Raw genomic sequence first — 25,536 nt, 5'->3', positions numbered from 1 at the left:
TTTAATTTTTTGAGGAACCTCCACACTGTTTTCCAGAGCGGCTGCACCAATTTGCATTCCCACCAACAATGCAAGAGGGTTCCCGTTTCTCCACATCCTCTCCAGCATCTCTAGTCTCCTGATTTGTTCATTTTGGCCAACTCTGACTGGCATAAGGTGATATCTGAGTATGGTTTTGATTTGTATTTCCCTGATGAGGAGCGACGTTGAGCATCTTTTCATGTGCCTGTTGGCCATAGATTGGAGTTTAAACATAAGACATTTTCAAAATATTAATTCACTTATTAAAAAAATTTTTTTAATGCTTATTTTTGAGAGAGGGACAGAGCATGAGTGGGGGAGGGACAGAGAAAGAGGGGGAGGTACAGAATCCCAAGCAGGCTCCAGGCTCTGAGCTGTCAGCACAGGGCCCAACACAGGGTTTGAACTCACGAACTGTGAGATCATGACCTGAGCCGAAGTCAGACGCTTACCGGACTGAGCCACCCAGGTCCCCCTCAAAATATCGATTCATTTAAAAATAACAATTCACCAATCACAAGCTAGCCAAATTAAATAACATTTTTAGGCAAAACAACTTTATTCTCCAAAACAAAGAACAATCCAGAAGAGTTGGCATCCTTTTACATCTTTGTGAATCTTTTTAATGCCTGGCCTCAGAGAAGACATACTGAGCCTCCTATCTTCTGCTACATTTATTCTCTTGCAATATGTTGTTGAATATATGTTGGGGGATAAGAAGAAAATCTGGCCTCCCAATGCTATGTTGGAAAAGATGCACAGTTGCACCTTTTCAGAGAATCATGGATATTCTTTGATGTTGCACCAAAACTGGACAAGGGTAGTTTCTGACAAGTCAGTTGCAGTGGGCAGAGCAGCCATCTCCAGGAGCTTTTCACACTTTGTTACATTAAACACTTTATTCCACCGGTATCTCTTGTACTTGGCATGGATCTCTTACCCATGCGTAATTTCCTTAGAAAATACCTTAGAAAATTTCCTTAGAAAATTTCCTTAGAAAATACACGGTTCACCATGTATGCGTAGAAATGGCGACCCATTTCATCAGACGCTATCAAAACCCCACATTTGTGGGGCGCCTGGGTGGCGCAGTCGGTTAAGCGTCCGACTTCAGCCAGGTCACGATCTCGCGGTCCGTGAGTTCGAGCCCCGCGTCAGGCTCTGGGCTGATGGCTCGGAGCCTGGAGCCTGTTTCCGATTCTGTGTCTCCCTCTCTCTCTGCCCCTCCCCCGTTCATGCTCTGTCTCTCTCTGTCCCAAAAATAAATAAAAAACGTTGAAAAAAAAAAAAAACCCACATTTGTAAATATCCCCACTGATCTCATCAGAAAAACCTTTCAGTTTGGGGAAGCCGTCAAAGCTGTCAAGCCCACTTGTGGCATGTACAAGTTTTCTGGAATTGCCATTTTTGTTTGCAAGCTTGAATTTTGTCATTGGCACAAAATATCGTCAGATGTTTTTCTTTCTTGAAGTGCCAGGCTCACTGCGTTCATTTTTGAGAACACGTCTTCTGGATACCCAAGGCTGAACAATCGTAGTTTGTCAGTCGTGGTCTCAAATAAAAATGGTGTTCCCGGGGAAAAAAACGCGTGCTTCTGCTCACAATTCCAGCAAATTGCCTACGTGCTTTTCCTCAAGATAACAGTTGTACTCTGGTATGCCACAGAAATGCCCAGGCTTTCTCTCTATCTTACAACACAGGTACACAATGTCAAATCGTAATAAAATTCATTCTTACTGCTTCATGAAGGGCATTCCAAAGTGAGACTGGCTTTTTAATTAATTGGCTGATTTTTTAAAATGTCTTTATTTATTTTTGAGAGAGAGAGAAAGAGACAGAGTGCAAGCAGGGGAGGGGCACAGAGAAATGGAGATACAGAATCCAAAGCAGTCTCCAGGTTCTGAGCTGTCAGCACAGAGCCCAACGTGGGGCTCGAACTCAGGGACCATGAGATTGTGACCTGAGATGCTTAACCTATTGAGCCACCCAGGCGCCTGTTAATTGGTTGATTTTTTACTGCTAGTGAGTGGCAGAGAAGAACACCACAACGGTGTCACCGTCTTGCTGTGGCACTAGGAGCTTTATCCATCATTGTTTTTATGCCATCAGTGCTAAAGTCAACACAATGCAAGAAGCAAACACCATCTTGATAGTCTTATGAAAGCAGGTTTTTTTTTTTAATGTATTTTTAGTAATCTCTACGCCCAACCTGGGGCTCAAACTCACAACCCCAAGATCAAGAGCCGCACACTTTTCCAACTGAGCCAGCCAGAGGTCCCTGTGAAAACAGTTTGAACCTCACAAACCCTCTAGAGGGTCTCACACGTTTGGTGGGGGGAGGAGGGGGGGGGCACACGTGTCACTTTGAGGACTGCTGACATTCACTGGTTCCCATACCTCAGGAACTTGCAGACCGGCCTCACATTTTTTGGCACGTTGATGTGTCACTTGCACAATTAGTGCTCAATCATTTCTTTAAGTTGGTTTGCTTTTATCAACTTATTTTTATAAAGTTTTTATTTATTTATTTTTAGAGTGAGTGAGAGCACGTGTGTGCACCAGCCAGGAAGGGGCAGAGAGAGAAAGAGGGAGAGAATCCTGAGCAGGCTTCACGCTGTCGGTGCAGAGCCCAATGCTGGGCTCGATCTCACAGACCGTGAGACCGTGACCTGAGCTGAAATCAAGAGTCGGCCGCTTAACCCGCTGAGCCGCCCAGGCGCCCCTAAGTTGGCCTGCTTTTAAATCTTACTTAAATTTATTTCAAAGGAGATGTTCTGTCGCCACCGTAAGTGGTAAACCAGTGACACGAAAAGAAGGAAACCAAGACAGAAATGCGTAACTAATGACTCAAGCATGCATAATCACCAGTGCCCGTATAAATCCTAATGTACATGAACCACTATTTGGAAAACTGCATTCTAGACACAAGTCTTCATTCTCCAAGCCAGGAGATCAGGCCCCAGCAAGAGGGAGGTGATAAGACCAGAGCGAGGTCTCCAGGCAGCCAGTTGATTGGCTTGTTCTGGGAAACCACGCCCGCCCTGCCCCGCCCAGCCTCCGATGTTAACGCGCTTTGGAGGCAAGCTGCCCTTGGAGGTTGCCGTCAGGGAGGATGTGTGCCCAGTTACCCCCTCAGAAGTGGCACCCTAGACCTGATGGACAAGACAGCCTTCCCTTTCCCCGCTCACCCTTTGCTGCTGCTTCTGAAAGTGATCAGCAGCTGACCCTTCAGTGGCCCCGTGGCCCCTGGGGCGGGGGGTCATAGATGCACTGCTTCCTTCCAGGAGCTGGTGGGGCTGGCACCTGGGGTGAGTCACTTCCAGCTTCTGCCTGGGTTATTAAACGGGTGGGGGACCTGAAGGGTTCTAGCACCTTCTGCCGTGCCGTGAGAGGCCCGCCGAGTCGGTAGGCAGAGCGGAAGAGGCTGGCGTCCTTTTTCTCTTCCTTTCCCTGAGCCGTTGGATTTTCCCCCTCACTTCTTCCCCAACAGAAAGACAACGTGGAGATGATCAAGGCCCTCATTGTGTTTGGGGCAGAGGTGGATACCCCAAATGACCTCGGAGAGACTCCTGCTTTCATAGCTTCCAAGATCAGCAAACGTAAGTGCCCTGCACTCCGGTCCCAGAGTTGGGGGGGTGGTGGTGGTGGTGATGCATGCACTGGGGAGGAGGGGTGGTCCCAGCAGCCCGGCACCAGCATCCTGTCCGTACCCACCCCACTTGCTGCCTGCGTAGGGTTTCCAGGAGCACCTGGGAGGCAGAGAGGGGAAGCTTCCTGTGCCCGAGCACAAGGGCCATACCCAGTAGGTGGGACCCTCCAAGGGGCTTGCCAAGCCAGTGTCCCCTTCTGTGCCGCCCTCATCCCACCTCCGGGTGCCAGGACGCGGGGGGGGGGGGCAGGTGGGGGAGGCAGTAAGTAATTCCCGAATGGAGCCACTGGCAGGAAGAACCGCGGGTGGATGCATGCCCGCTGCACGAGTGTGTGTGCACGCGGGCTTGAGGCACACACTGCGTGCTCGCTTGGTGAGCCCTGGCGTCCGGGCTGGAGAAAGATCATCCTCAGCAGAAGCCCGGGGCCCCTCGGGGGGTTTCAGGGAGCCGTGGAGGCTGCCGTGGGCGCGCAGGTGACTGTGTGTGCGCACGTGTGTGTGTGCTACTTCCTGAAAACATCCTTTTTAGTTACCCTGTCTGTTAGATGAGGGTAAATGCCCGCGGACTGGCTCGTCCCTTTCGAGCCCCGGGAGGGACTCTGCATTCGGCAGTTTTGAGAATTGCCGTACGTGCAGCCCTGACACGGGGCGCGATCCCACAAACCACAAGATCATGACGTGGGCCCGAATCACGAGTTGGACTCTTAACTGACTGAGCCACCCAGGCGCCCCATTGTCGTGGGTTTTTTGTTTTGTTTTGTTTTGTTTTTTCCTGTTTTTAAATTTTTGATTTCTGACTGTTCATGGTAGCTTGTAGAGATGTGTGTATGGAGGGGGGAGTCCTGTTTTCTTGACCAGAAGTGAAGGGAAAGAGGGGGACCCCAAATACTCAGACCGGGTAACCTCGACCCCTTTCCAGATTCTGTGGTCGACCTCAGCACCTGCCCTGGGCCCCAGGAAACTATTGGGCTACAGGCGACTGGAGTCAGCACGCCCTGTCAGGGTGGGGTCAGGCCTCCCGGGCGCCCGGTTCCCCCACATACCCAGGCCGCCTGGTAGATGAGAGAGGGGACCGTGTGTGGAAAGGAGGGGCCTCTCACTTGCTTGTTGACATCATTTGTGATCCTGTGCGATCTCCCCTTCCCCAAACCTTACTAGTTGTTACCAGGAAGACGCTCTTAACTCTGCTGAAAAACGTAGGGGCCGACCACCGCCTCCCACTCACCCAAGGGGCCCCCTCGGAGCAGGGCTCCACTGCGACACATCACTCCTTGTTCTCCCAGGAAAGATCTCAGCCCCCACCGATCAGCTTAAACAACCTAGGTAGGCCTCTTTCCTGCCACACTCCCTCCTCTCCAGCTGGTCCCCAGGCACTGGGATCGGAGCAGTCCTGATGCGAAGGAAACGGGGCCCAGGGTAGAAGTTGTTGAAAGGAACGAGGGAGGTTGGGGCAGGATTCGTCAGCCTCTGGAGGCAGCCAGCACCCACGGAGCCCAGAGGCCTGGGGGGAGAGGGGCCCCTGGCTAATGCCACAGTCCATTTCTCCTGAGAGGATGTTCTGAACATGGTCTCCAGTCTGGGCGTCCCCGTGGCACCTTTGCGGCGAGGACTGTCTCGGCCTCTTGTGCCCTGGGAGCTCAGGGTGGGGCGGTGAGGAGTGCTGTTGGGGTCGGGCACCCCTGGCCCTCTGGCTTCAATGAGGAGTGTGTCTGCCGTGCTGCTGTGTCTCTGTCAGGCCTGGGGCCTGTGTGTCTGTCCCCTGCTGGCCCTTTGGTGACCTACAGGCTTTTGAACATGGCCAGGCAACCTGCATCTGCCCCTAGGTGACCTTGGTGCCCGTGGAGATGGCCCCCAAGGAGATGGGGTCCCGTCTCTGGGCTTTCTGTGGGCTGACCCAGCCACGGCCTAGACTGTGTGAGAGCCGGGTCCCCTGGATAGGGCTGTCGGCAACCAGTCCTTGGCAAGCTGGCCTTTCTCCCTGCTGCTGTGGAAGCAGACACCAGCACCTGTAGCCTGGATGGCCCAGCCTAGCCAGGAGTCAGGGGAGAGCAGAGCCCGCGGCCACAGTTTGTCCTTCTGGCTCCTCCTCTCCGCTCCCCTGCCCATCCCCGTCTAGGACCTGCCCCCCCTCCCAACCCCGTCTTTATCTCTCAATTTTACAGGCAGGCAGTCACCCACGCCAGGCTGGATGGTGGGCCTGGGGCGCAGCGTCCGATGGGTAACGCCCTGGGCCTGGAGGGGCTGCGGAGCCTGCCCAGCCCCGAGTTAGCTGTAGCTCTAGTGGCCTCTTCTCAGCTGCCTGCCCGAACCATGAACCATCCTTGGCCACCCTCCCCCTGGCACTCTGGCCACTGCCTCTCCTGGCCGGTCTCCGCTTGTCTCGCCCACCCTCTGGCCACCCGCTCTGGTGAGGGTAGATACACTGCCTTGCAGCCTGCCTTCCTGCTTTGCTGCTTCTAGACTCTGCACAGTGGTGGGGAGGCATTCAGAATCCGATGGCATGGCGGTGCTGGGCCAGGCCCCTGGGGCCGAGCTGCTGGCCAGGAGGGCAGCCAGTCCATCCGGGGGGGTGGGGGGGGCGGGCTCGGGCCCAGAGGAGAACATGGGCAGAGGGGTGGGTGCGGCTGGTCTGAGAGGCCGCTGAGGAAAGTTCCGGACCTGGGATCAGGGCGAGCAGCCTCTGAAGAGTGGTCGGTTATCTCCCTTTGCTCATGGGTTTAAACCGAAAGGAGTGTCCTGACTCACTCCTTTTGGCTAAATGACCGTGGACGAGTTTATGTAGCCTCTTTGAGCCTCATCTGTAAATTGGGAATAAGGATTCTGGTGACGGCGGCTGTCAGCAACTCCACTTGCCCGATGCATGAGAAAGTGCTCTGTGGGCTGGAAACACCGGCCACGGAAGGGGTGCTTGTGCTCTGGGGCTTTGGGAGGAAGGCACTGCGGAGAATCTGGGAGGTGGCCGGGCGGGGGTGAGGGATGCTTCCCAGGGCAGGGGGCCACCCTCGAGCCCGTTTCACCCCAAGGGGCCCGTGGCCTCTGGCTCAGCTGTGTCTTGGGACAAAGGGCCCTTCCTGGTGGCAGGGGGCAAGGTGCGCCCCCTAGGGCCAGCAGGGTGAGGGCTCAGCTCCAGATTTGCTCAGGGCCCGTGGGATTGTGGGGGGGGGGGGGGGGGCGGTGCTTGGCACCTGCGTGGCCCCAGCCCACTCTGCCCTGTGCCTCGCAGAACTGCAGGACATCATGCATATCTCCCGGGCCCGGAAGCCGGCGTTCATCCTGAGCTCCATGAGGGACGAGAAGCGGACGTAAGTGGGGGAGGGAGGGAGGGGGACCGCATGCACCAGGCCTCTGTTTGGTGCCCTCCGGCAGGCTCGGGGCTGTTGTCTAGTGCACACCACAGCCCTATGAGGTGGCCTGTGTCCTCTGTAGTTCACAGCCAGGAGACTGGGTGTTCGGAGAGCCTGGGTCTGCTCTCTCATCAGGGACCGTGCGGGCTGTGGGTTACACGATAGAGCTGGCTGCAAGCCTGTCCCGTCCCTCCTGAGCTTGTGTTGGTTTGTTGGGGAAGGTCACCCAGATCCCCACCGCGATGCTGAGCCTCCTTCCCTCTGGCTCCATCCTGGCCCCTGCCCTGCTTCCCTCCACAGAGCTGGTGGGCCGGGCGGACTTCCCGAGCACCTGCTGTACGTCCAGGCCCGTTCTTGGAGGCAGGCCTGCGTGATGGGCACAAAGAGCAGAGGCCTTTGTCCTTGAGGGCGGTCCCTGGGGCCTCAGAAGCGGTGCCTGCCAGCGCGGCAAGTTCCCGGAGCACAAACGTGTGTGTGCTCGACTGCGCTCTGTCTTCCTTTCCGTGATAGAGTTGCTTTCTTGTTCTCCGTTTGCGACTGTCCCACGTCCCTAACAGCTTTCCTAGGGAGGGATTAGGATCCTTGTTTCGCGCAGACAGAACCTGAGTCCCCGGGAGGCGAAGTGCCTTGCTCAAGCTCACACCATGAGTGTGGGAGCAGAGACTCTAGCCCCCGTCTGCTGAGTTCCTGCCCTTTCTGCTGCCGCAGGCACTCTCCCGGCTGCCTCAGTAGTGCCGGCCCCCGCAGGGCAAGCTCTCAGTCCCTGCTCCTAGGGCCAGGCAGTGGCAAGTGGTTCTGCCTCCCCTTGCCTGAAGGGTTGGCTTCCCCTCGGTAAGTCCTACTTGTTTCCAAGGCCACCGTGTAACGTGCCCCGTGGGGGTGCACCTGCTGCATCAGCATTGTAGTTCTCTGCTCCCAATGAACTTCCTGCATGTAGGCGCACATGTGCGCGCACACACACACACACACACACACACACACACACACACACCTGCACAGGGGCTGAGGAGGGTAACGTCCCGACCAGTAAGATGGGAGGAGGCAGATTCTCCAGCAGGACTCAGATGGTTTGCAGCAGCCTGAGTACTCTCCTTGGAGGTGGGACTGAGGCGACAATCAGGACACCCCCGTGGGGACCTTCCCACGAAAGGCTGCGAGCCTCATAGCTCAGCCTTGCTCCCTGGGGGCTGACGTCTCCGTTGTAAGCCCCACATCCTCAGAAGGGTCTCTTGCGTTTTTGCCCTGGCCCCCTGGTCATGGGCCCTGCAGGCCTCCAGTGACGGCCCAGCATCCCCTGCCACGCTCTGGGCTTGCTGCGGGGCTGGGCAGCTTGTCAGAAGAAGGACCCTAGAGGTGGGCCACCCGGGCCTCCTTCATTCACCAGTTAGTCCATCGGACGCCTCCCGAGTGCACTGGAAAGGCAGCGCTGCGCGGAGCAGGGCAGTCCCTGCCCTTGGAAGCTTCTGTTCCACCCACTGGGGAAGAAAGTGAACGAGGGAAAACCGCCTGCTTGTGGGAGGGAGAAGGGCTCTACAGCAAGAAAGTGGGTGGAGAAGGAGCTGGCTGAGCCGGAGGGTGCTAATGGCATCAGAGCAGGCTTCTCCGGGTGGTGACTTTTACGCTGAGATGGAAGGAGGAGGAGACCAGACGGAAGCTTCCTAGTCTGAGCACAGACAGTGGAAGCCTTAGGGCAGGGAGCTGGGCACGGCAGGACCGAGGGAGACGTGTCGGGTCGTGTTGCCCAGCAGGTGACTCAGGAGTCAGCAGACCCTCCCCTTCCCCCATCCCTGTCTGGGTCCGGCCACATCACTTCCCCATCTCGTGACTTTGGGTGGTCACCTAACCTCTGAGCTTCACTCCTTCCCAGACGTGCACAGGGGTAGCAGGGAGCGTCTGCCTCCAAGGGGTGTGGGACATCTAAGTGAATTCATGCGGGTGAAAGCCCCTCACAGCCCCTGGCACAGAGATGGTGCTTCCTCCCTGCCCCCCTCCTCCCTCTCCACCACCGTTCCTGGCTGCAGGAGAGCCCTTCCCCCAGCTTCGTTTAATTCAGACAGACTTTTCTCAGGCACCTGCTTCCGGTCAGGCCCCCGACTGGGAATCTAGGCCCGACCAAAACCCAGTGGGAGAGACAGACCCAGGTGTCTGCTGAGGTGACATTCCCCCTCCTGAAATACTATATGTTTATTTCCTTACTGACTGCGCTCCCCCTACCTGCCCCCCGCCCCCCCCCACACACACCCCTAAAAGCCCAGTAGCACGAGCTCCACAGGGCCTTGTCTCACACAGTCACAGATGCTCAGGGACACAGACCCACATAAGGAGCTGGGCTCTAACTCTCCCGCTGGAGCTCTTCTCTCCCGCTGCTGTCCCCACCACAGCCACGACCACCTGCTCTGCCTGGACGGAGGGGGCGTGAAGGGCCTCGTCATCATCCAGCTCCTCATTGCCATCGAGAAGGCCTCGGGCGTCGCCACCAAGGATCTCTTTGACTGGGTGGCGGGGACCAGCACTGGAGGCATCCTGGCCTTGGCCATTCTGCACAGTGAGGGCGGCCCCGGGGGCGGTGGGGGCAGGGTGTGTGGGGGGGCGGTTGGGATCTGCCCTCAAATTGGGCTCAGCTTCTTTTCAGGGCTTTGCAAAGAGAGTCACCGGGGACGGGGAGGCCTGTAAGCCCTTTGTGGGGCGGGTGAGGGTGTTGGGGTCTGAGGCTCGAAAGAGAAGGGCTTGGAGGCAGGCTAGGGGCATGGTGCCCTGCCCTCCACGGAGGACAGAACTGGTTGCCTTTCCATTTTTATGCCTCCACCACTCCTGCCCATAGCCTTGTGAGGCAGGCACCTCAGGGCCTCAAAACCTGCTGAAAATAAGGAAAACCATCCCGATGGTGGATGGTCTCAGGGAGGAGGAGCCACAGAGCCACGGAATGCCGGAGCCCCGGCCTACACGTCTCACTTTACCCCCAGAGACATGAAGGCCCCGGTGGGAGAGGTGACTCAAAGTCACATAGCCCACCCATGGGGTTACTGGGGCTAGGACGGTCCCCTAGACTCTCAGCCCAGCACTTCCCAAGGCCACAGGGCCTTGCACCGCAGCGCCCTGCATGCCAGACAGGCTTCTGGGTAGTTCTTGTCTCCACTCAAGCTGGGCTGCCTGTGGGGGGCCCTCCCAGAGCCAGCAACCACCCAGGCAATTGTCCTCTGCCTCGGCACCCTAACCTGCCGTCCTTGCCCCAGTGCCTGGCGGATTCCAGGCTCTCCAGGCGCCCCCCGCCCCCCCGCCCATGTCTTGAAGGCACCAGGAGAGGACCTTCTTGCCCCCAGGCAGGGCCTGTGGGTCAGGTGCAGGCTCCAGCTCCGGGAGCCCCAGTCCCCTGGGGGAACCACAAGTACCTGGGTATTCACTGTGTGAAGAGGCCGCAGGCCAGCAGTTCAGAGTGTCAGGGACATGGGGCAGCCTGCTCAGCCGGTGGCCGAGAGCAGCGTCCCGTCGAGCTCCTCCGGGACGAGGAGGATTATCAGTCAGTAAACTGCTAGCGTCAGGGGGCCCACATCCCCTCTCGGGGTCTCCAGTTGTGCCTTCCATGAGCGCGAAGCTATCTCGGATCTGCCTCTGCTCGGTGGGGCAGAGGTCCGCGGCGGAGGTTCTGGCCTCGTCCAGAAAGGGTCACTTCCTTCTTTAGACTCCCAGGGGCTATGGGAGAGATTTGAGAAGTCTCAGACGGGCAGGCCCCCTCCTCTCCGCAGCCCCCTCTGCGCGCACAGCCCAGGTGCGGCCTGCTCCTTCTGGCTGTCCTCAGAGGCCCACAGGACAGGGGTGGCCCTTCTGTTCTGAGCCACATGAGGTGGCTCTAGATTCAGTTTACAAGCTCTTACACTCTCAGGGTCCTCTCTAAGGAAAATAATACAAAGTTGGGAACACAGAATTAGGCCCAGAGCCGCGGGGCTGCTGAAGGAGATTTCTGCCTCTGCGGGAAGTTTCCCAGGAGAGGCCCAGGAGCCCAAGCCTGGGTAGTGCCTGAGCCAATCCGGTCCCCTCCTGCCATCCCCTGCCGGCCACCGTGGTCCTGCGGCTGTCAGGGCGTGGCCCTCGTGTCTCCCCGATCTTGTTCTAGGCAAGTCCATGGCCTACATGCGGAGCATGTACTTTCGCATGAAGGATGAGGTGTTCCGAGGCTCGCGGCCCTACGAGTCGGGGCCCCTGGAGGAGTTCCTGAAGCGCGAGTTTGGGGAGCACACGAAGATGACCGACGTCAAGAAACCCAAGTAAGGCTCCTCAGCGGGAGTGCTGTGGCCGTGGCCCCGGCTAGGCAGCCCTTCGGCTGTTCCCCCGCGGGGCCGAGGGCTCCCTGTCCTGGTCTGGTTAAAGCTGAGGGGCCGGGGAGGCGAGACGCTTCTTCCCAAGTGAACCGGGGGCTCCTGGAGGACATGGCGGACACTGTCACCCCAGGTCCGAGGGGGTCGCGTCTGGTCCACCATACACTCAGGACCTTTTTGCTGAGCAGGGCTCTGCCCCAGGCATCGCATGTGTGCGGTGGGGCGTGAAAGGTGCAACCACCGGGCGGAAAGGCTGGTGCGCCGTTTGCAGGCTGGTTGGGAGGTAACTGACCTGAAAAGCGACAGCCACGCAGGGCCGCCCGTGCTTGAGAAGTTCCAGAAGAGCCTGCAGCACAGCTATTTCTTTGTAGTACTCCCCACCCCAGAATTACTTTCTCGTCCGTTTCTTGCCTGTCTCCCCGCCAGGCTAGAGCTCCCTGAGGCAGAAACATGGCCGTGTGTTTCTTCTGCACCCCCAGCATCTGGCACAGTGCCTGCCCCAGAGCAGGGCATTGAGAAGTGTTCATGAGCTGACTGTCAGAGAGAGAGAGAGAGAGAGAGAGAGAGAGAGAGGGGGAGAGAACGAACTGAGGGCCTGAGGGCAAGGTGGTCACGAGGGCTTCCTGGAGGAAGTAACATATCAGCAAGGCCCTAGAAATTTAGGGAGGATTTCTTTTCATAATAAAGCTTTTTTTCTTTTTTCTTTTTCTTTTTTTCCATTTAAGAATAATACCTAGTCTTTTAAGAAAATCTGGCAAATACAGAAAGTAAGAAGGAGGAAAATCTCATCCACGTAGTAAAACCCAAAAGATAACTATTTTTGTTTTTATTTTATTTATTTATTTATTTATTTTAAATCTTACTTAGTTTGAGAGACAGAGCAGAGGAGGGGCAGAGAGAGAGAGGGAGAGAGAGAATCCCAGGCAGGCTCTGTGCTGTCAGCGTGGAGCCCGAAGTGGGGCTCGATCTCACCAACTGTGACATCATGACCTGAGCCAAAACCAAGAGTCGGGCAGTTAACCGACTGAGCCACCCAGGCGCCCCATAAAGATAACTGGTTTAAAAAAAAATTTTTTTTTTAATGTTTTTATTTATTTTTGAGACAGAGAGAGACAGAGCAAGAGCAGGGGAGAGGCAGAGAGAGAGGGAGACACAGAATCGGAAGCAGGCTCCAGGCTCTGAGCCGTCAGTACAGAGCCGGACGCGGGGCTCGAACTCACAAACCGTGAGATCACGACCTGAGCTGAAGTCAGACGCTTAACCGACTAAGCCACTCAGGCTCCCCAAAGATAACTTTTTAAAACATTTTTATATATTTTATCCTAGACATTTTTGCTCTTTTTTCTTATGGTGAAATAGAACATTTAGAAAAGTACATAAACCAGTTCAGTGAATAATTAGAAAGCAAACACCCACGTAACCACCAGCCAAGTCCAAAAGCCCTTTGAGCACGTCCCCAGCCCCATCACAACCCCGCCCTGCCGCTTGGGGGCACTGTCCTCCTGACTGCGGTCATGTGGATTTCCTGTACAATTTCACCGCCTGTGACTGTAGCCCTGAACAGCGTGGTTTGGGTCTTGCCTGTCTCTGGGCTTGGACGGACGCATTTTATGTTCTAGCTCCCCTCCGTCCATGCCGCATTTTGTCAGCGTGGCCCCCGCTGCTGGGCGAAGCTGTGTTGCATTCATTTCCATTGCCGTGGGGGACTCCCCTGGACGGCGATGCCCAGTTTGCTTCTCCCAGTACCTTCCATCAACATTTCGGTTGTTTCCACTTTGGACCTCTGGGGAGGAGTCCTGCAGTGAACACCTCCGGACCTGATTTCTGACCCACGGCTGTACATGTCTCCACCTCTCAGAAAATGCATGGCTTCAGCTCATAGATTCTGACCAACTCTTTTTTTCAAAGTGCGGTTTCTGTTTTCTCTCTCATTAAGCCATGTTTGGGAGTTTCTGTTGCTCTGCATTCTTGTTTATGTTTGGTTGTTATCAAACGTTTTTATCTTTACAAATCCGGGGGTGGGGGTGGGGGTGGTGAAAGGTGGTGTCTCCATGTGGCCTGAATTTTCATTTTCCTGATTTACTGCGGAGATTGAACACGTTTGTATATGTTTAGAGGTTGTTTGCGTTCCTCTTTTGTAAAGTTCCTGTTCAGATGTTTTGCCTATTTTTGGTAAAATGGGGTTGTGGGATTTGGGGGTTAAGAGGCTTCTATGTATGTATGTATGTATCTATCTATTTTTAAGTCATCTCTACTCCCAATGTGGGACTCAAACCCATATCCCTGAGGGGTTAAGAAGCTTCTTAATGATTTATTTTATTTTATTTTAGAGAGAGAACGTGAGCAGGGGAGAGGGGCAAAAGGAAAGAGAAAGAATTGCAGGCTCCACGCTCAGTGTGGAGCCTGATGGCGGGGCTCGATCCCGTGACCCTGGGATCATGACCTGAGCCAAAATCAAGAGTGGGACACTCAACCGACTGAGCCACCTAGGTGTCCCAGTGATATTTATATCCTAAAAACTAGTCCTTTGATGGGTATATAGATGTGAAATCTTGTATATAGATTTTAAATCTTTTCTCCCACTCTGTGGCTTGACCTTTCATTCTCTTTACAGCGTTTTGTTGATGAATGGATTTTTTAAAAAGTTTATTTGTTTATTTTGAGAGAGAGAGGGAGAGCATGAGCAGGGGAGGGGCTGAGAGAGAGAGAGAGAGAGAGAGAGAATTTCAAGCAGAATCTGAGCGACCAGGGCTGAGCCTGATGCAGGACTCAAACTCACAAACCATGAGATCATGACCTGAGCCCAAATCAAGAGTTGGACGCTTAACTGAGCCACCCCGGTGCCCCTGATGAACGGATGTTCGTAATGTGGTAGAATTTATAAATGTTCTTCTTTTTATGGCTGGTGCTTTTTATGTCTGTTCAAGAACCCTTCCTTAACCTTGAGGCAGGGAGCGATTTTCTTGTCAGCTCAGAAATCTCTCAAGATCTGCCTTTCACGTTTAGGGCTTTATCAACCTGGAGCTGGGTTTTGTATCAGGGGAGACCCAATTTCACGTTTCCCACATGAACAAGCAGTTTCCCCAGCCTCACCTGTGAAGAAGCCCGTCTTTCCCTCCATTTCTGCAGGCCATGCTTCCACAGAGGTGGCTCGGGGGTCCTTGCTTGGTTGTTTCTGTGTTCTGTTCCGTGGGCTGGGTCCCTGTGCCCATGCCCTGACTTTCCCGTTGTTCAACTTTCCCAGTATCTGGGAGAGCAAGGCCTCCCACCTTGTCCGTCCCCAAGGGTATCATGACTGTTCTTAGAGACACCATAGAGAAGTAGTTAAGAGCGCGTGCTTTGAGCTCCTGGGTGGCTCAGTTGGTTAAGCATCTGACTCTTGATTTCAGCTCAGGTCATGATCTCACGTACGTGAGAGATCGAGCCCCACGTCGGGTTCTTTGCTGACAGCGCGGAGCCTGCTTGGGATTCTTTCTCTCCCTCTCTCTCTGCCCTTTCCCCACTCTCTCTCCCTCAAAATAAATAAATAAAACTAAAGAAGAAGAAGAAGAGGAGGAGGAGGAGGAGGAGGAGGAGGAGCAGCAGCAAATGCCCTGAAGTTTCTTCTCAAAAATAGAAATAATGTAGACCTGCCTCGTGGGGTTTCCAGGAGGAGGAAAAAAGTTACTATGTAAAAGCATGCGCGGCACACAATGTGAGGTTCAAGGGTTACTTGCTGCTCTTTGTGCTTCCGGAAATGGTAGCATCCGATCGTCAAATTCTACAGAATATCACCTCCTACTGGGATTTTGATTAAGATCGCATTGAATCTGTACGTTTATCTGGGGTGGGGGGAGAAATGACATCTGAAAACGCGGAGCCTTCCAATCAGAGGATATAGGAAAGCATTCCGCTTGTTTGAAGTGTCTCCCCGTGGCTTTATAATTTTCTCTGTCGAGATCTAGCACAATGGGGTGTTTGTATCTGTTTCAGGTACTTCATGTGTTTCGTGCTACTGTAAATTACCCATTTTTAGGGATACCACGTATTTATTTTACAGTGTTGAATTGTGGTAAAGTATACATAACATAAAATGCGTCATCTGAACCGTCCGAGGTACAGTTGACTAAGTGCCCAGCAGACTCACACTGGTATGCAGCTGGCCTCCCAGACTTTTTAATCCCGCAAAACTGAAACTCTGTTCCCGTTAAACACCCCTCCATTGGCCTCTCCCCCAATCCGTGGCAACCGCCGTTCAACTTTCTGCCTCTATGATTTTGATGACTCTAGAGGGATCTCCTGTAAGGGGACCGTACAATATTTGTCCTTTTGCAGCTGACCCCTTCCACGGAGCATAACATCCTGGAGTTTCATCCGTGTTGTAGCACCTGTCAGAGTTTCCTTCCTTTTTAAGACCGAATAACACGCCGCTGTCTGGATACACCACACTGTGTTTATCCGTTCATCTGTCGATGGCCTTTTGGGCTGTTTGCATCTTTTGAGCATTGTGGATAACGCTGCTATCCACAGGGGTGTACAGGTACCTTTCCTAGATCCCGCTCTCAATGCCTGGTGCCTTGGACAGAGAGAATTCTGGGGGGCTCTGTTGGCTAATAATATTTTGTTTAGATTTTGCATCCCATGTTCACGAGTGAGCGGGACGTGTGTTTTCCCATTGGGGGCTGCTGGGTTTTGGTTTTGAGGGAGTGTTTCTCATTTTCTATTTTCTGGAAAAGTTGGTCTAAGAAAGACTTAATTCTTCCTTGAGTATTTGGTAGAATTTGCCAGGGAAGTCACCAAGGCCCGGAGTTTGCTTCGGGGAGGATTTTTTTTTTTTTTTTAATTTTTTTCAACGTTTTTTATTTATTTTTGGGACAGAGAGAGACAGAGCATGAACGGGGGAGGGGCAGAGAGAGAGGGAGACACAGAATCGGAAACAGGCTCCAGGCTCCGAGCCATCAGCCCAGAGCCTGACGCGGGGCTCGAACTCACGGACCGCGAGATCGTGACCTGGCTGAAGTCGGACGCTCAACCGACTGCGCCACCCAGGCGCCCCTCGGGGAGGATATTTGATGATGGGATTAATTTCTTTAGTGGTAGAATTTCTAAATGTCTTCGTGAGTTGGTTTTGGTTATGTTTTTCTAGGAATATGTCCATTTCATCAGATCTTCAAATTCATTGGCCTAGAGTTGTTTAGAATATTCTCTTATTATCTTTTTAATGTCTGCAGCATCTGCTGTGATGGGCCCTTCAGTCCCAATTATGTACACCTTCTCTTGTCTTTACCAGTTCTGCCACAGGCTTTTCCATTGGACTGGTCCTTCAGAAAACCAATTCTTGGATATTTATTGGTTCTCTCTTGTGTGTGCTTTTTGGTTTCATGTATTTCTGCTTTTATTTTTATTCCTTGCACTCTCTTTGGTTTTATTTCAGTGTTATTTTTTAACTCCTTGATTTTTAACCTTCTGTTCTTAAAACTACACTTCTCAATTTCTAAACTTAGGGAATTCTCCGGTTGTATTTTTGTTATTACTTGCTTTGTGGACTTACTTGTACAGTCAATTCTTATAAATGTCCCACATCTAATTTGAAAGAATATGGAGTCTGCATTGGGCACCAAGTACTGCACAAATCGATCAAGTCATATCGGCTAGAAATGTTGCTGAAAATTTCCAGGGGTGTCTGGGTAGCTCAGTCGATTGAGTGTCTGACTCTTGATTTTGGCTCAGGTCATGATCCCAGGGTTGTGGGATCAGACCCTGTGTCAGACTCCACACTGAGCATGGAGCCTGTTTAAGATTCTCTCTCTTGGGGCACCTGGGTGGCTCAGTCGGTTGAGCGTCCGACTTCGGCTCAGGTCATGATCTTGTGGTCTGTGAGTTCGAGCCCCACATCGGGCTCTGTGCTGACAGCTCAGAGCCTGGAGCCTGCTTCGGATTCTGTGTCTCCCTCTCTCTCTGACTCTCCCCTGTTCATGCTCTGTCTTTCTCTGTCTCAAAAATAAATAAACATTAAAAAAAAAAAAAAAGATTCTCTTTCTCTCTCCCTCTGCCCCTCTTTCCCACTCACATGTGCACTCTCTCTAAAATAAAAAATAATAATAATAAAATAAAATAAGTGTCCAAATCTGCCATATCCTTAAGAATTCTTTGTCTACTTCTTTTATCGATTATTGAGAGAGACATGTTGAAATCTCCTACTCTGGGAACTTGCCCTTTTGCCCTTTAGTGCTGTCAATTTTTCTTTTAATATTTTGACACAATGCTATTAAGTGCATGTATATTTAAATTTTTGTGTATTTTTCTAGTGACTGGTATCTTTTATTATTATGAAGCAGCTCTCTTTACCTCTAGGAATGCTTTTTGCTTTAAAGCCTGTTTTGTCCTGATACTAATACAGTGACATCAGCTTTCTTTGGTTATATTTGTGTGGTAGATCTGTACACACCCTCTAATTCAAACTTCTTTGAATCCTTATGTTTTAGAGATATCTTTTGTACTTTTACTTGTAGTCTTTTACTCTTTGTTCTTATCTAGAGCATTTAGTCCATTTATAGGCTTTAAATGCATAGTAATATATTGATTTAAGTCAACTAGTTAAGTCTGATTTAGTTGATTGATTTGACTATCAGAAAGTTCATGTGGTTAATCTAATAGTTCATATGGCTGGTCCATTTTTATTTATATGATTACTGATATATTTGGGATGATATGTGCCATCCTATTTTGTTCTCCATTTCTTTTCTCTTTCTTACCTTCTTTTAGAATTGCTGAATAATTTTGATCATTATACTTCTCCCCACCATAGTTTCAAGTTTGTGAACTCATTTCTTTTTTTGTTAGTGAATACTTTACTTATGAAAGCCTAAATTTAATTGATACCATTACCCTCCCTTCAGATAATCAAGGATTTTAAAATAATTTAATTCCATCTTGTTTTTTTTAAGCATCACAAGACATTATTATTAGCTTTTGAAGTTGGTTTTCATTTAGATTTACCCTTTAGACTTACCCAGTAGTGTGCTGGTAAACCAGATCTCTGGGGGGAAAAAGTCCTGATTTGTAGTGTTCGCTAATTCCCATGGCATGAACACTCCCACCATGGCCAATTTCAAGTTACCAACCATTTAATAACCACCTTGTGGGAGTTAGCAATAGGTTCTCACAAGCCAGTATGAGCTGGCTTCTGCACACCATTGGCTCTGTGTGTGTGTGTGTGTGTGTGTGTGTGTGTGTGTGTGTGTGTATGCATATGTGTGTGTATTACATCTTTGCTCTACAGTGTTTCTTGCATCTCAAACTTCCATCTGTGACCACTTTCTTTCTGCCTGATATGAATTACTTCCAGTTTAACCTGCATGGTATTTATTAGGCTTGAATCTTTGGATTGTTTCCTTTATTCAGTTCTGGAATCCTGAGTTGTTATCTCTTCAACCCTTGCCTCTTCCTAATTTTCTCTCTCCTCTCCTTGTGGAACTACAATTAAACATGTGCTAGACCTTTTCTGTCTTCTGTTTCTATTAATTTCTCCTGTATATTCTGTCATTCTGTCTCTCTGTGTTACATCCCAGACAATTTCTTCTTACCTGTTGTCCAATTCACTAATTCTCTCTGTAGCTTTATCTAATTTTCCATTTAACCTAACCATTGATTTTTTAAAATTCTGTTGCTTTTTTATTTTTTAATTCTAGAAGTTCTCTTTGGTTCTTCTTCAGTTCTTCTGGGTCATTACTGATAGTTTCCTATTCCTTGGTGATTTTATCACACTTGCCTTTGATGTCTTTAAACATTGTAGGCATAGCTGTTTTATCATCTGTGTTCAAGGACTCAAATAGCTGCAGTCTTTATAGGTATATTTTACTGTTTATGTTGGTTTATACTGGTTTTCATTTATGATGTTTTATTTCATTGTGTGTCCTCCCCTCCCTTTTTTACTGTGTGGTGTTCCTTAGTGTTGAAATATAATATGACTAGATTCTATGAGGCCTAGAATGCAAGTATCTCCCTCCAGATTGTTTTGTGTTGTGTCTTCGAGGTACTAGGTACCCTACCATCTAATGCCACTATAACTAAATTCTTGACATAAAGTTTGAGGACTTCCCCGAGGTGATATGAATTTAGACCACAAATCTGCAGGAGGATTAGCTTGTGGTTATACATTTTCAGGAATTTCTCTCTCTCTCTCTTTTATCCAATGCCAAAGCAACTTTCTTCACAGGCTCTGAGGTGGGAAAGGGGCAGATTTATTTCTGGCTCACCCCTACCCAAGAGTGTAGTCCTTTGGGGTCCCAGCCTAATGTGGGGGTCTCCCATTAGACCCTGAAATTTTGGTGGGCCCTGGGCTTTGACTTTTGTCTCCCAAGTCCCATGAAGCCATCAAAACTGAAACTCAAATGTACTGAGTTTGGTATCTGCCTCAGGTCAAACCTAGGTCTATGCTTCACTTACTTCTCTGGATTTTTGCTTATCCTCAGAGCTTACCCTGGTATTTCCCTTCTGTCTTGTCAGGTCTCCTGTGTTTTATTTTTACTCTTTTTTTTTAATGTTTATTTTTGAGAGAGAGAGCATGGGGAGGGACAGAGAGACAGGGACAGAGGATCTAAAGTGGGCTCCGTGCTGACAACAGACAGCCCAATGCAGGGCTTGAACCCGGGAGCGGCAAGATCATGACCTGAGTCGAAGTCAGATGCTCAGCCGACTGAGCCACCCAGGAACCCCTAAGGGGATTTTTAAAAGTAATTTTTCCAGCATTTCACTTTTTGTTCAGTGGGGAGGTTGTTCAAATAAGCTTTCCACAGTATTCCCAGAAATGAAAAACTAGTATATTTTTCCTATGCAGAGGCAGAGTTTTTGTCCCCTTTCCTGTGTGGTGGTGTTGTTGTTTTTACAGCATAACAAACGTTATTTCTTTGTTAGTCGGCTGGCACGATTTGGGGTGGGTGCAAAACATTTACTTACCCCTTCTCTTGCTACTGTTTATTTTTTTTTAAGTTTATTTATTTTTTAATTTTTTTTTCTTAATGTTTTTATTTATTTTTGAGACAGAGAGAGACAGAGCATGAGCAGGGAAGGGGCAGAGAGAGAGGGAGACACAGAATTGGAAGCAGGCTCCAGGCTCCAAGCCATCAGCACAGAGCCCGATACGGGGCTCGAACTCACTGACTGTGAGATTATGACCTGAGCCGAAGTCGGACGCTCAACCGACTGAGCCACCCAGGCGCCCAAGTTTATTTTATTTTATTTTTTTAGTAATCACTATGCCCAACATGGGGCTCGAACTCATGACCCTGAGATCAAGAGCTGCACAGTCCTCCGACTGAGCCAGCCAGGTGCCTCAGACCGGGCCATTTTTTACTGTAATAATTACACTGCAACCAATAGCTTTTTGCAAGAAGCTCTTACTGTAGCTCAGATTATTCCTTTGGGATAGATTTTCCAAAATGGAATTCTCAGATCAAAGAGCCAGGATATTTGTAAGATCTTAGTACACATTAGCTTCCCAGGGGGCTATGCCAGTCCACACTCCCTGCACTATTTAAGGATGCTCGTCTTGTCTGAGACAAGTAAGAGTCTTTAATAGATTATAGACTCACACAGTGGAACGTTGAAGAGGTTATCAAAGGTGACACGGTGAGAAGTCTCCTCCCACTGCTGTCTGTGAGCTGTAGCCACCGAGCTGTCCCCTGCCCTAGAGGCAGCTCATCGCTCCTAGGCTCCGCTCATGGGTCCTTCTGACCAGGCCAATAGGCACATCATCAATTTTTGGGGTTTTGTTTTCAAATAAATGGTGGCATAGGACGCGCACCGGTCTAACCCTTACTTTTCGCACTTTACTGTAAACCGTGATGCTCACGGCCTATCAGTGCATCAAGTGCTTCCTCGGTCGTTCTGCAGTGACACGGAGCCCACGGAGTAGGGGAGCCACGATGCATCGGACCATCCCGTTGGTGGACCTTTCAGCTGCTTCCAGTGGTTTTCTCTGTCCACCGATGCCGCTGTTGACAGCTTTGCGTGCGTCCGTGAGGATGTCTTAGGATGAACTCCCAGAACTAGGACCGATGGGTCCAAGGATAAGGCCTTCAGTGATTCGGATGCAGACGGCCAACGTGGGTTTTCAGGGGTGGGTAAGTCAGGGACTTCAGCTGTCTTGCCCTTCGTGTCTCTCCAGGGTGATGCTGACGGGGACGCTGTCTGACCGGCAGCCTGCTGAGCTTCACCTCTTCCGGAATTACGAGGCCCCGGAGTGTGTACGGGAACCTCGTTTCAGCCAGAACATTAACCTGAAGCCTCCGACTCAGCCCTCAGGTGAAAACTATGTTTGCCGCATCCGTGGGAAACAGTCGGCCTGAGAGGCCGCGGGGTGGTGGGTGGGAGTCGTAGGCTTGCTGCTGGGCACCCCCAGCCCACCACCATCCCTCACGCTGCCCGGAGTCTTCATCAGCTGAGGGCAGGCCGCACCGGGGCGCTCTCCAGTCTCGGGCTGGAGGAGGCCCCTGGAGGTCCTCAGCTGCACCCTGCCTTCCACCGGGACGGCGGGGCCAGAGAGCATGGCCTGTGGGTCCTGCTTCAGAAGAGCCCCCAGCCTCTCCACCTCTCCCTACAGACCCGCACACGCACAGGCACGTGCACCCTGGGACTGCATGGGTTTGTACCGGTCCCTCGTGCCACTGGGCCACCCTCTTCCCTCACCCCCAGAGCAGCTGGTGTGGCGAGCTGCCCGGAGCAGTGGGGCAGCCCCCACCTACTTCCGGCCCAACGGGCGCTTCCTGGACGGCGGGCTGCTGGCCAACAATCCCACGCTGGACGCCATGACCGAGATCCATGAGTACAACCAGGACATGATCCGCAAGGTGAGAGCGCCGCGGGTCAGAGGGGCTGGACGTGACCGTCCACCGTAGCCACCCCTGTTTCAGCAAATCTTACTAAGGACAGACTCCTAGGAGACCAGATGGCACTTATTTTCGTGCTCATTCGTGGGTGCCCTGGACGGCAGCTTTATCTCACGCTCGAACTTGCTTGATGGGCTGTGTCTGCCCAGAGGTCTGTGCTAATCAGAGGGATTCTGAGGCCCAGTCTGCACCGAGTGGTGAAGGGCGGCTAGTGGGCAGCAGGCAGAGTGGTCCGTGCCTGCCTCGGTGCTGGCTACCCTGCCCAGCCTGGGGACACACGCTTGCCCTGTATAAGCAGGGCTATCTATAAACAAGGATACGCCCCTCCAGGGGTTTGGGCTGCTGAGATAGAGGACCACGCAGGAGCCCAGGAAGAGGATAGCCTGTGCTGGGAGACCTGGGGGCTTGCAAAGGGCCCGTGGAGGAGACCTCTAGGGAGGAGACCGGGCAGAGTCAGTGACCCAGAGGAACAGAAGTGGGCCTTAGCCCTTAGCGCAGAGGCGGGGCTAGGCCCGTGTGTTACCAGCAGAGGTGCCGAGACGTGGGCTCAGGCCTCGGAGCCAGATGGCCTCAGGGTCTGGACGCTGGCTCTGCCTGTGCTTCGCTCTAGCCACTGCACGGGGGATGGGTGGTACCGGCATGGGGACTGTCATGAGGCGTCCGTGCGCTTTTGTGTAAAATGTTTAGGACGGTGCCTGACCCCTAGTGTGCCATATCCTTGCCTGCTGTGGTTCTCACTGTGGTCATCAGGAAGCCCAGAACGCAGCCCCTGGGTGACACAACAGGGGTGGCGGTCCGAGAAGCAGGCGCCCTCTAGCGGCCAGACCGGGCAGGGCAGGCGTCCTGGAGGAGGAAGGGCTCAAAGATTTGGTTGGGGAGGGTCATGGGTCATCCTCTGTCTGAGTCGCCTCCTACTGCAGATGAGGACCTTGGATGGCGGGGAGACTTGTCAAGGTTGCCCAGCATGTTGGAAGCGGAGCTTGTTGGGGAGCAGAAGAGAGGACAGCACAGGCTCTGGTTCTGCCACCTGGGGAAGGGTCCACCGGTGGACAGATCCCCTCCAACTACCCCTGTCCTTTCCCCAACAGGGCCAGGAAGGCAAGGTGAAGAAGCTCTCCATCGTGGTCTCTCTGGGGACAGGGAGGTCCCCACAGGTGCCCGTGACCTGTGTGGACGTATTCCGTCCCAGCAACCCCTGGGAACTGGCCAAGACTGTTTTCGGGGCCAAGGAACTGGGCAAGATGGTGGTGGACTGTGTGAGTATGGGCCCCTCCCCATGTCCTCTCCCCTCTGGATCTCAGCCCCCTGGGACCCGGGGCGTCAGGGAGGCTCCGTTGAACCTCTTTAGCCGGCCCAGGGGAGGGGGTTCCTGATTCAGTCTCAGTGCTGGCAGGGACCCTTAGTGGCCACCTACACCTGGGGCTTTCAAACACAGCCCCCCTTCAAACACAGCCCCGTGCGGAAGCCCAGGATATCAGACGGACAAAAGCCTGTCCCCCTGACCCCGGTCAGGGGCTGCTGAACCACCTGAGAAAACCTCAGACCGCGCCCCTGTGTGACACAGCTGGGACAGTCACTGCGGCCCAGGCAGGGGGACTCTGCCGAGGAGTGGCTAAGCCAGACCAGGCAGGGGGACTCTGCCGAGGAGCGGCTAAGCCAGACTAGAACCTGGGGGTCCCTGGGCAGGCGCTGTGGGTACAGCGTGTGTAGGACGCTCACACAGACTGCTTCTTGCCAGTGCACGGATCCGGATGGGCGGGCCGTGGACCGGGCCCGGGCCTGGTGTGAGATGGTCGGCATCCAGTATTTCAGGTGAGGCCTCAGCCCCGTATCCCGGCCTGGCCAGACCCAGTGAACTAACCCACCCAGCCCTCGGTGTGGATGTCCCCTCTCCCCACGCGGCTGCTCCGTGCCCCAAGCCCTCCCCAGTCCTAGCTCTCGTCCCCAGCCCAAGCCGAGCCTCGTGGGGTGACCCCCTCCTCCTTGACCCGGACAGATTGAACCCCCAGCTGGGGACTGACATCATGCTGGATGAGGTCAGCGACACAGTGCTGGTCAATGCCCTGTGGGAGACTGAGGTCTATATTTATGAGCACCGAGAACAGTTCCAGAAGCTCATTCAGCTGCTGCTGTCACCGTGAGGCCGCTGGGCACCCCCCGCCACCCCATCCCACCCACCTAGCCCTTGATGGAGAGGCCAGGTGACATCTAACCAGCGCGCCACTGGGCAGAGCTGGGCCTCGGCGGCTCTGCATCTCCAGACCAGCCAGACCAGGCCTCAGAGGGCACTGGGCTTCCTGCCTGAGGCTGGTCCTGGGTCCTGCCCACACCGTCCCCGCCTTCTGGCACTTTTTGTCATTCCACGCTTAGAAATCCTAGAGCCTCACTGGGGCCCTCTCCCTGATTGCCAAGGACAACTGACGCTTGGGCCCCCAGCCCTGTTAGCTCAGACACCAGGCGTTCTCCCAGGTCCCCTGGCGGAGGGGGGATGCCAAGACCCCTTCCACTCTCTGTCCTCTTCCCTGGGGTGGGGGGCTTGGAGAAACAGGCCTTTGCCCACCCATCAGCAAGGGAAACCCAAGCCCCGCCGACTCTGCCCTCAACACACATGCAGCCGCCTGCACCCCTCGGAACTGCCCCACCCTGCGAGCTCCCCTCAGCTCTCAAAGGTCACTTCTGTGACTTCGGTTATTCCTCCCGACCCGAGGTGGTTGATGGGTGGGGCGGGGATCCAGAGCCTGCCCTTAACTGAAATAAACGGTTTGATTCAAGCTCACCTGTGTTGTGTGCACTGTGCTCAGAGTCCCCCAGGGCCCCGCACCCACCAGCTCCCTTCAGCCTTGACTGTCCTCTTCCTGTGCCCCCTTGGATGAATGCTGTTTTCCGGGCTCCCCTGGGGATACTACTTCTCTGCTCCAGGCCCCCCCAAATCAGGCCGTGAGGGTGTTCAGAGGCGGCAGCTAAGTCCACTTGCCCACGGTGGGGGGTGAGGACGAGCCCCAGTTGCCGGGGCAGGCAGGGGATGAGACCCAGAAAGGGCAGGGGGCTTGGGCACGGTCACACGGCCAGTGTGGAGGGACAAGGTCTGGCCCGGGTCTGTGTGGCTCTGGGGCTTGTGGTACCGCCTCTCCAGCATGAGAGGGGCTGGGCAGGCTTTGGCAGATGCGGGATCCTCAGCCCTTGAAGTGCGGGTGTGAGCGGCTTGGGGTAGAGAAGAGGCCAGAGAACGGCGATGCCCACTGGTACGTTTGGCCTCAGGGGCTGGGTCTGTCGGGGAGGGTTCTGGGGGAGGGCACCCCCGCAGCTCTGGCCCCTCTAACTTGGACAGGGCCCAATGTGGG

General features: G+C 53.1%; 1 protein-coding gene across 4 annotated transcripts in view; it reads left to right on the top strand.

Moving 5' to 3' along the window:
• Positions 1-24,966, top strand: part of PLA2G6 (phospholipase A2 group VI) — a 60,186-nt gene extending 35,220 nt beyond the window's left edge. For 3 of the 4 annotated variants that reach the window (XM_049626343.1, XM_049626342.1, XM_049626344.1), the window contains 10 exons: positions 3,512-3,620; positions 4,829-4,993; positions 6,894-6,972; positions 9,396-9,559; positions 11,126-11,276; positions 21,475-21,611; positions 22,002-22,156; positions 23,284-23,451; positions 23,934-24,007; positions 24,192-24,966. In XM_049626343.1, coding sequence (XP_049482300.1) covers positions 3,512-3,620; positions 4,829-4,993; positions 6,894-6,972; positions 9,396-9,559; positions 11,126-11,276; positions 21,475-21,611; positions 22,002-22,156; positions 23,284-23,451; positions 23,934-24,007; positions 24,192-24,336 — 1,347 coding nt within the window. In that variant the 3' untranslated portion in view covers positions 24,337-24,966. The remainder of the gene's footprint in view (positions 1-3,511; positions 3,621-4,828; positions 4,994-6,893; positions 6,973-9,395; positions 9,560-11,125; positions 11,277-21,474; positions 21,612-22,001; positions 22,157-23,283; positions 23,452-23,933; positions 24,008-24,191) is intronic. The other variant, XM_049626345.1, reaches the window with a different exon arrangement.
• Positions 24,967-25,536: the final 570 nt, after the last annotated feature.

The sequence above is a fragment of the Panthera uncia genome, chromosome B4 (genome assembly GCF_023721935.1).
Source record: "Panthera uncia isolate 11264 chromosome B4, Puncia_PCG_1.0, whole genome shotgun sequence".
NCBI lineage: Eukaryota > Metazoa > Chordata > Mammalia > Carnivora > Felidae > Panthera > Panthera uncia.
Note: the sequence above shows the minus strand (reverse complement) of the source record. Positions and strands in the feature narration are given on the sequence as shown.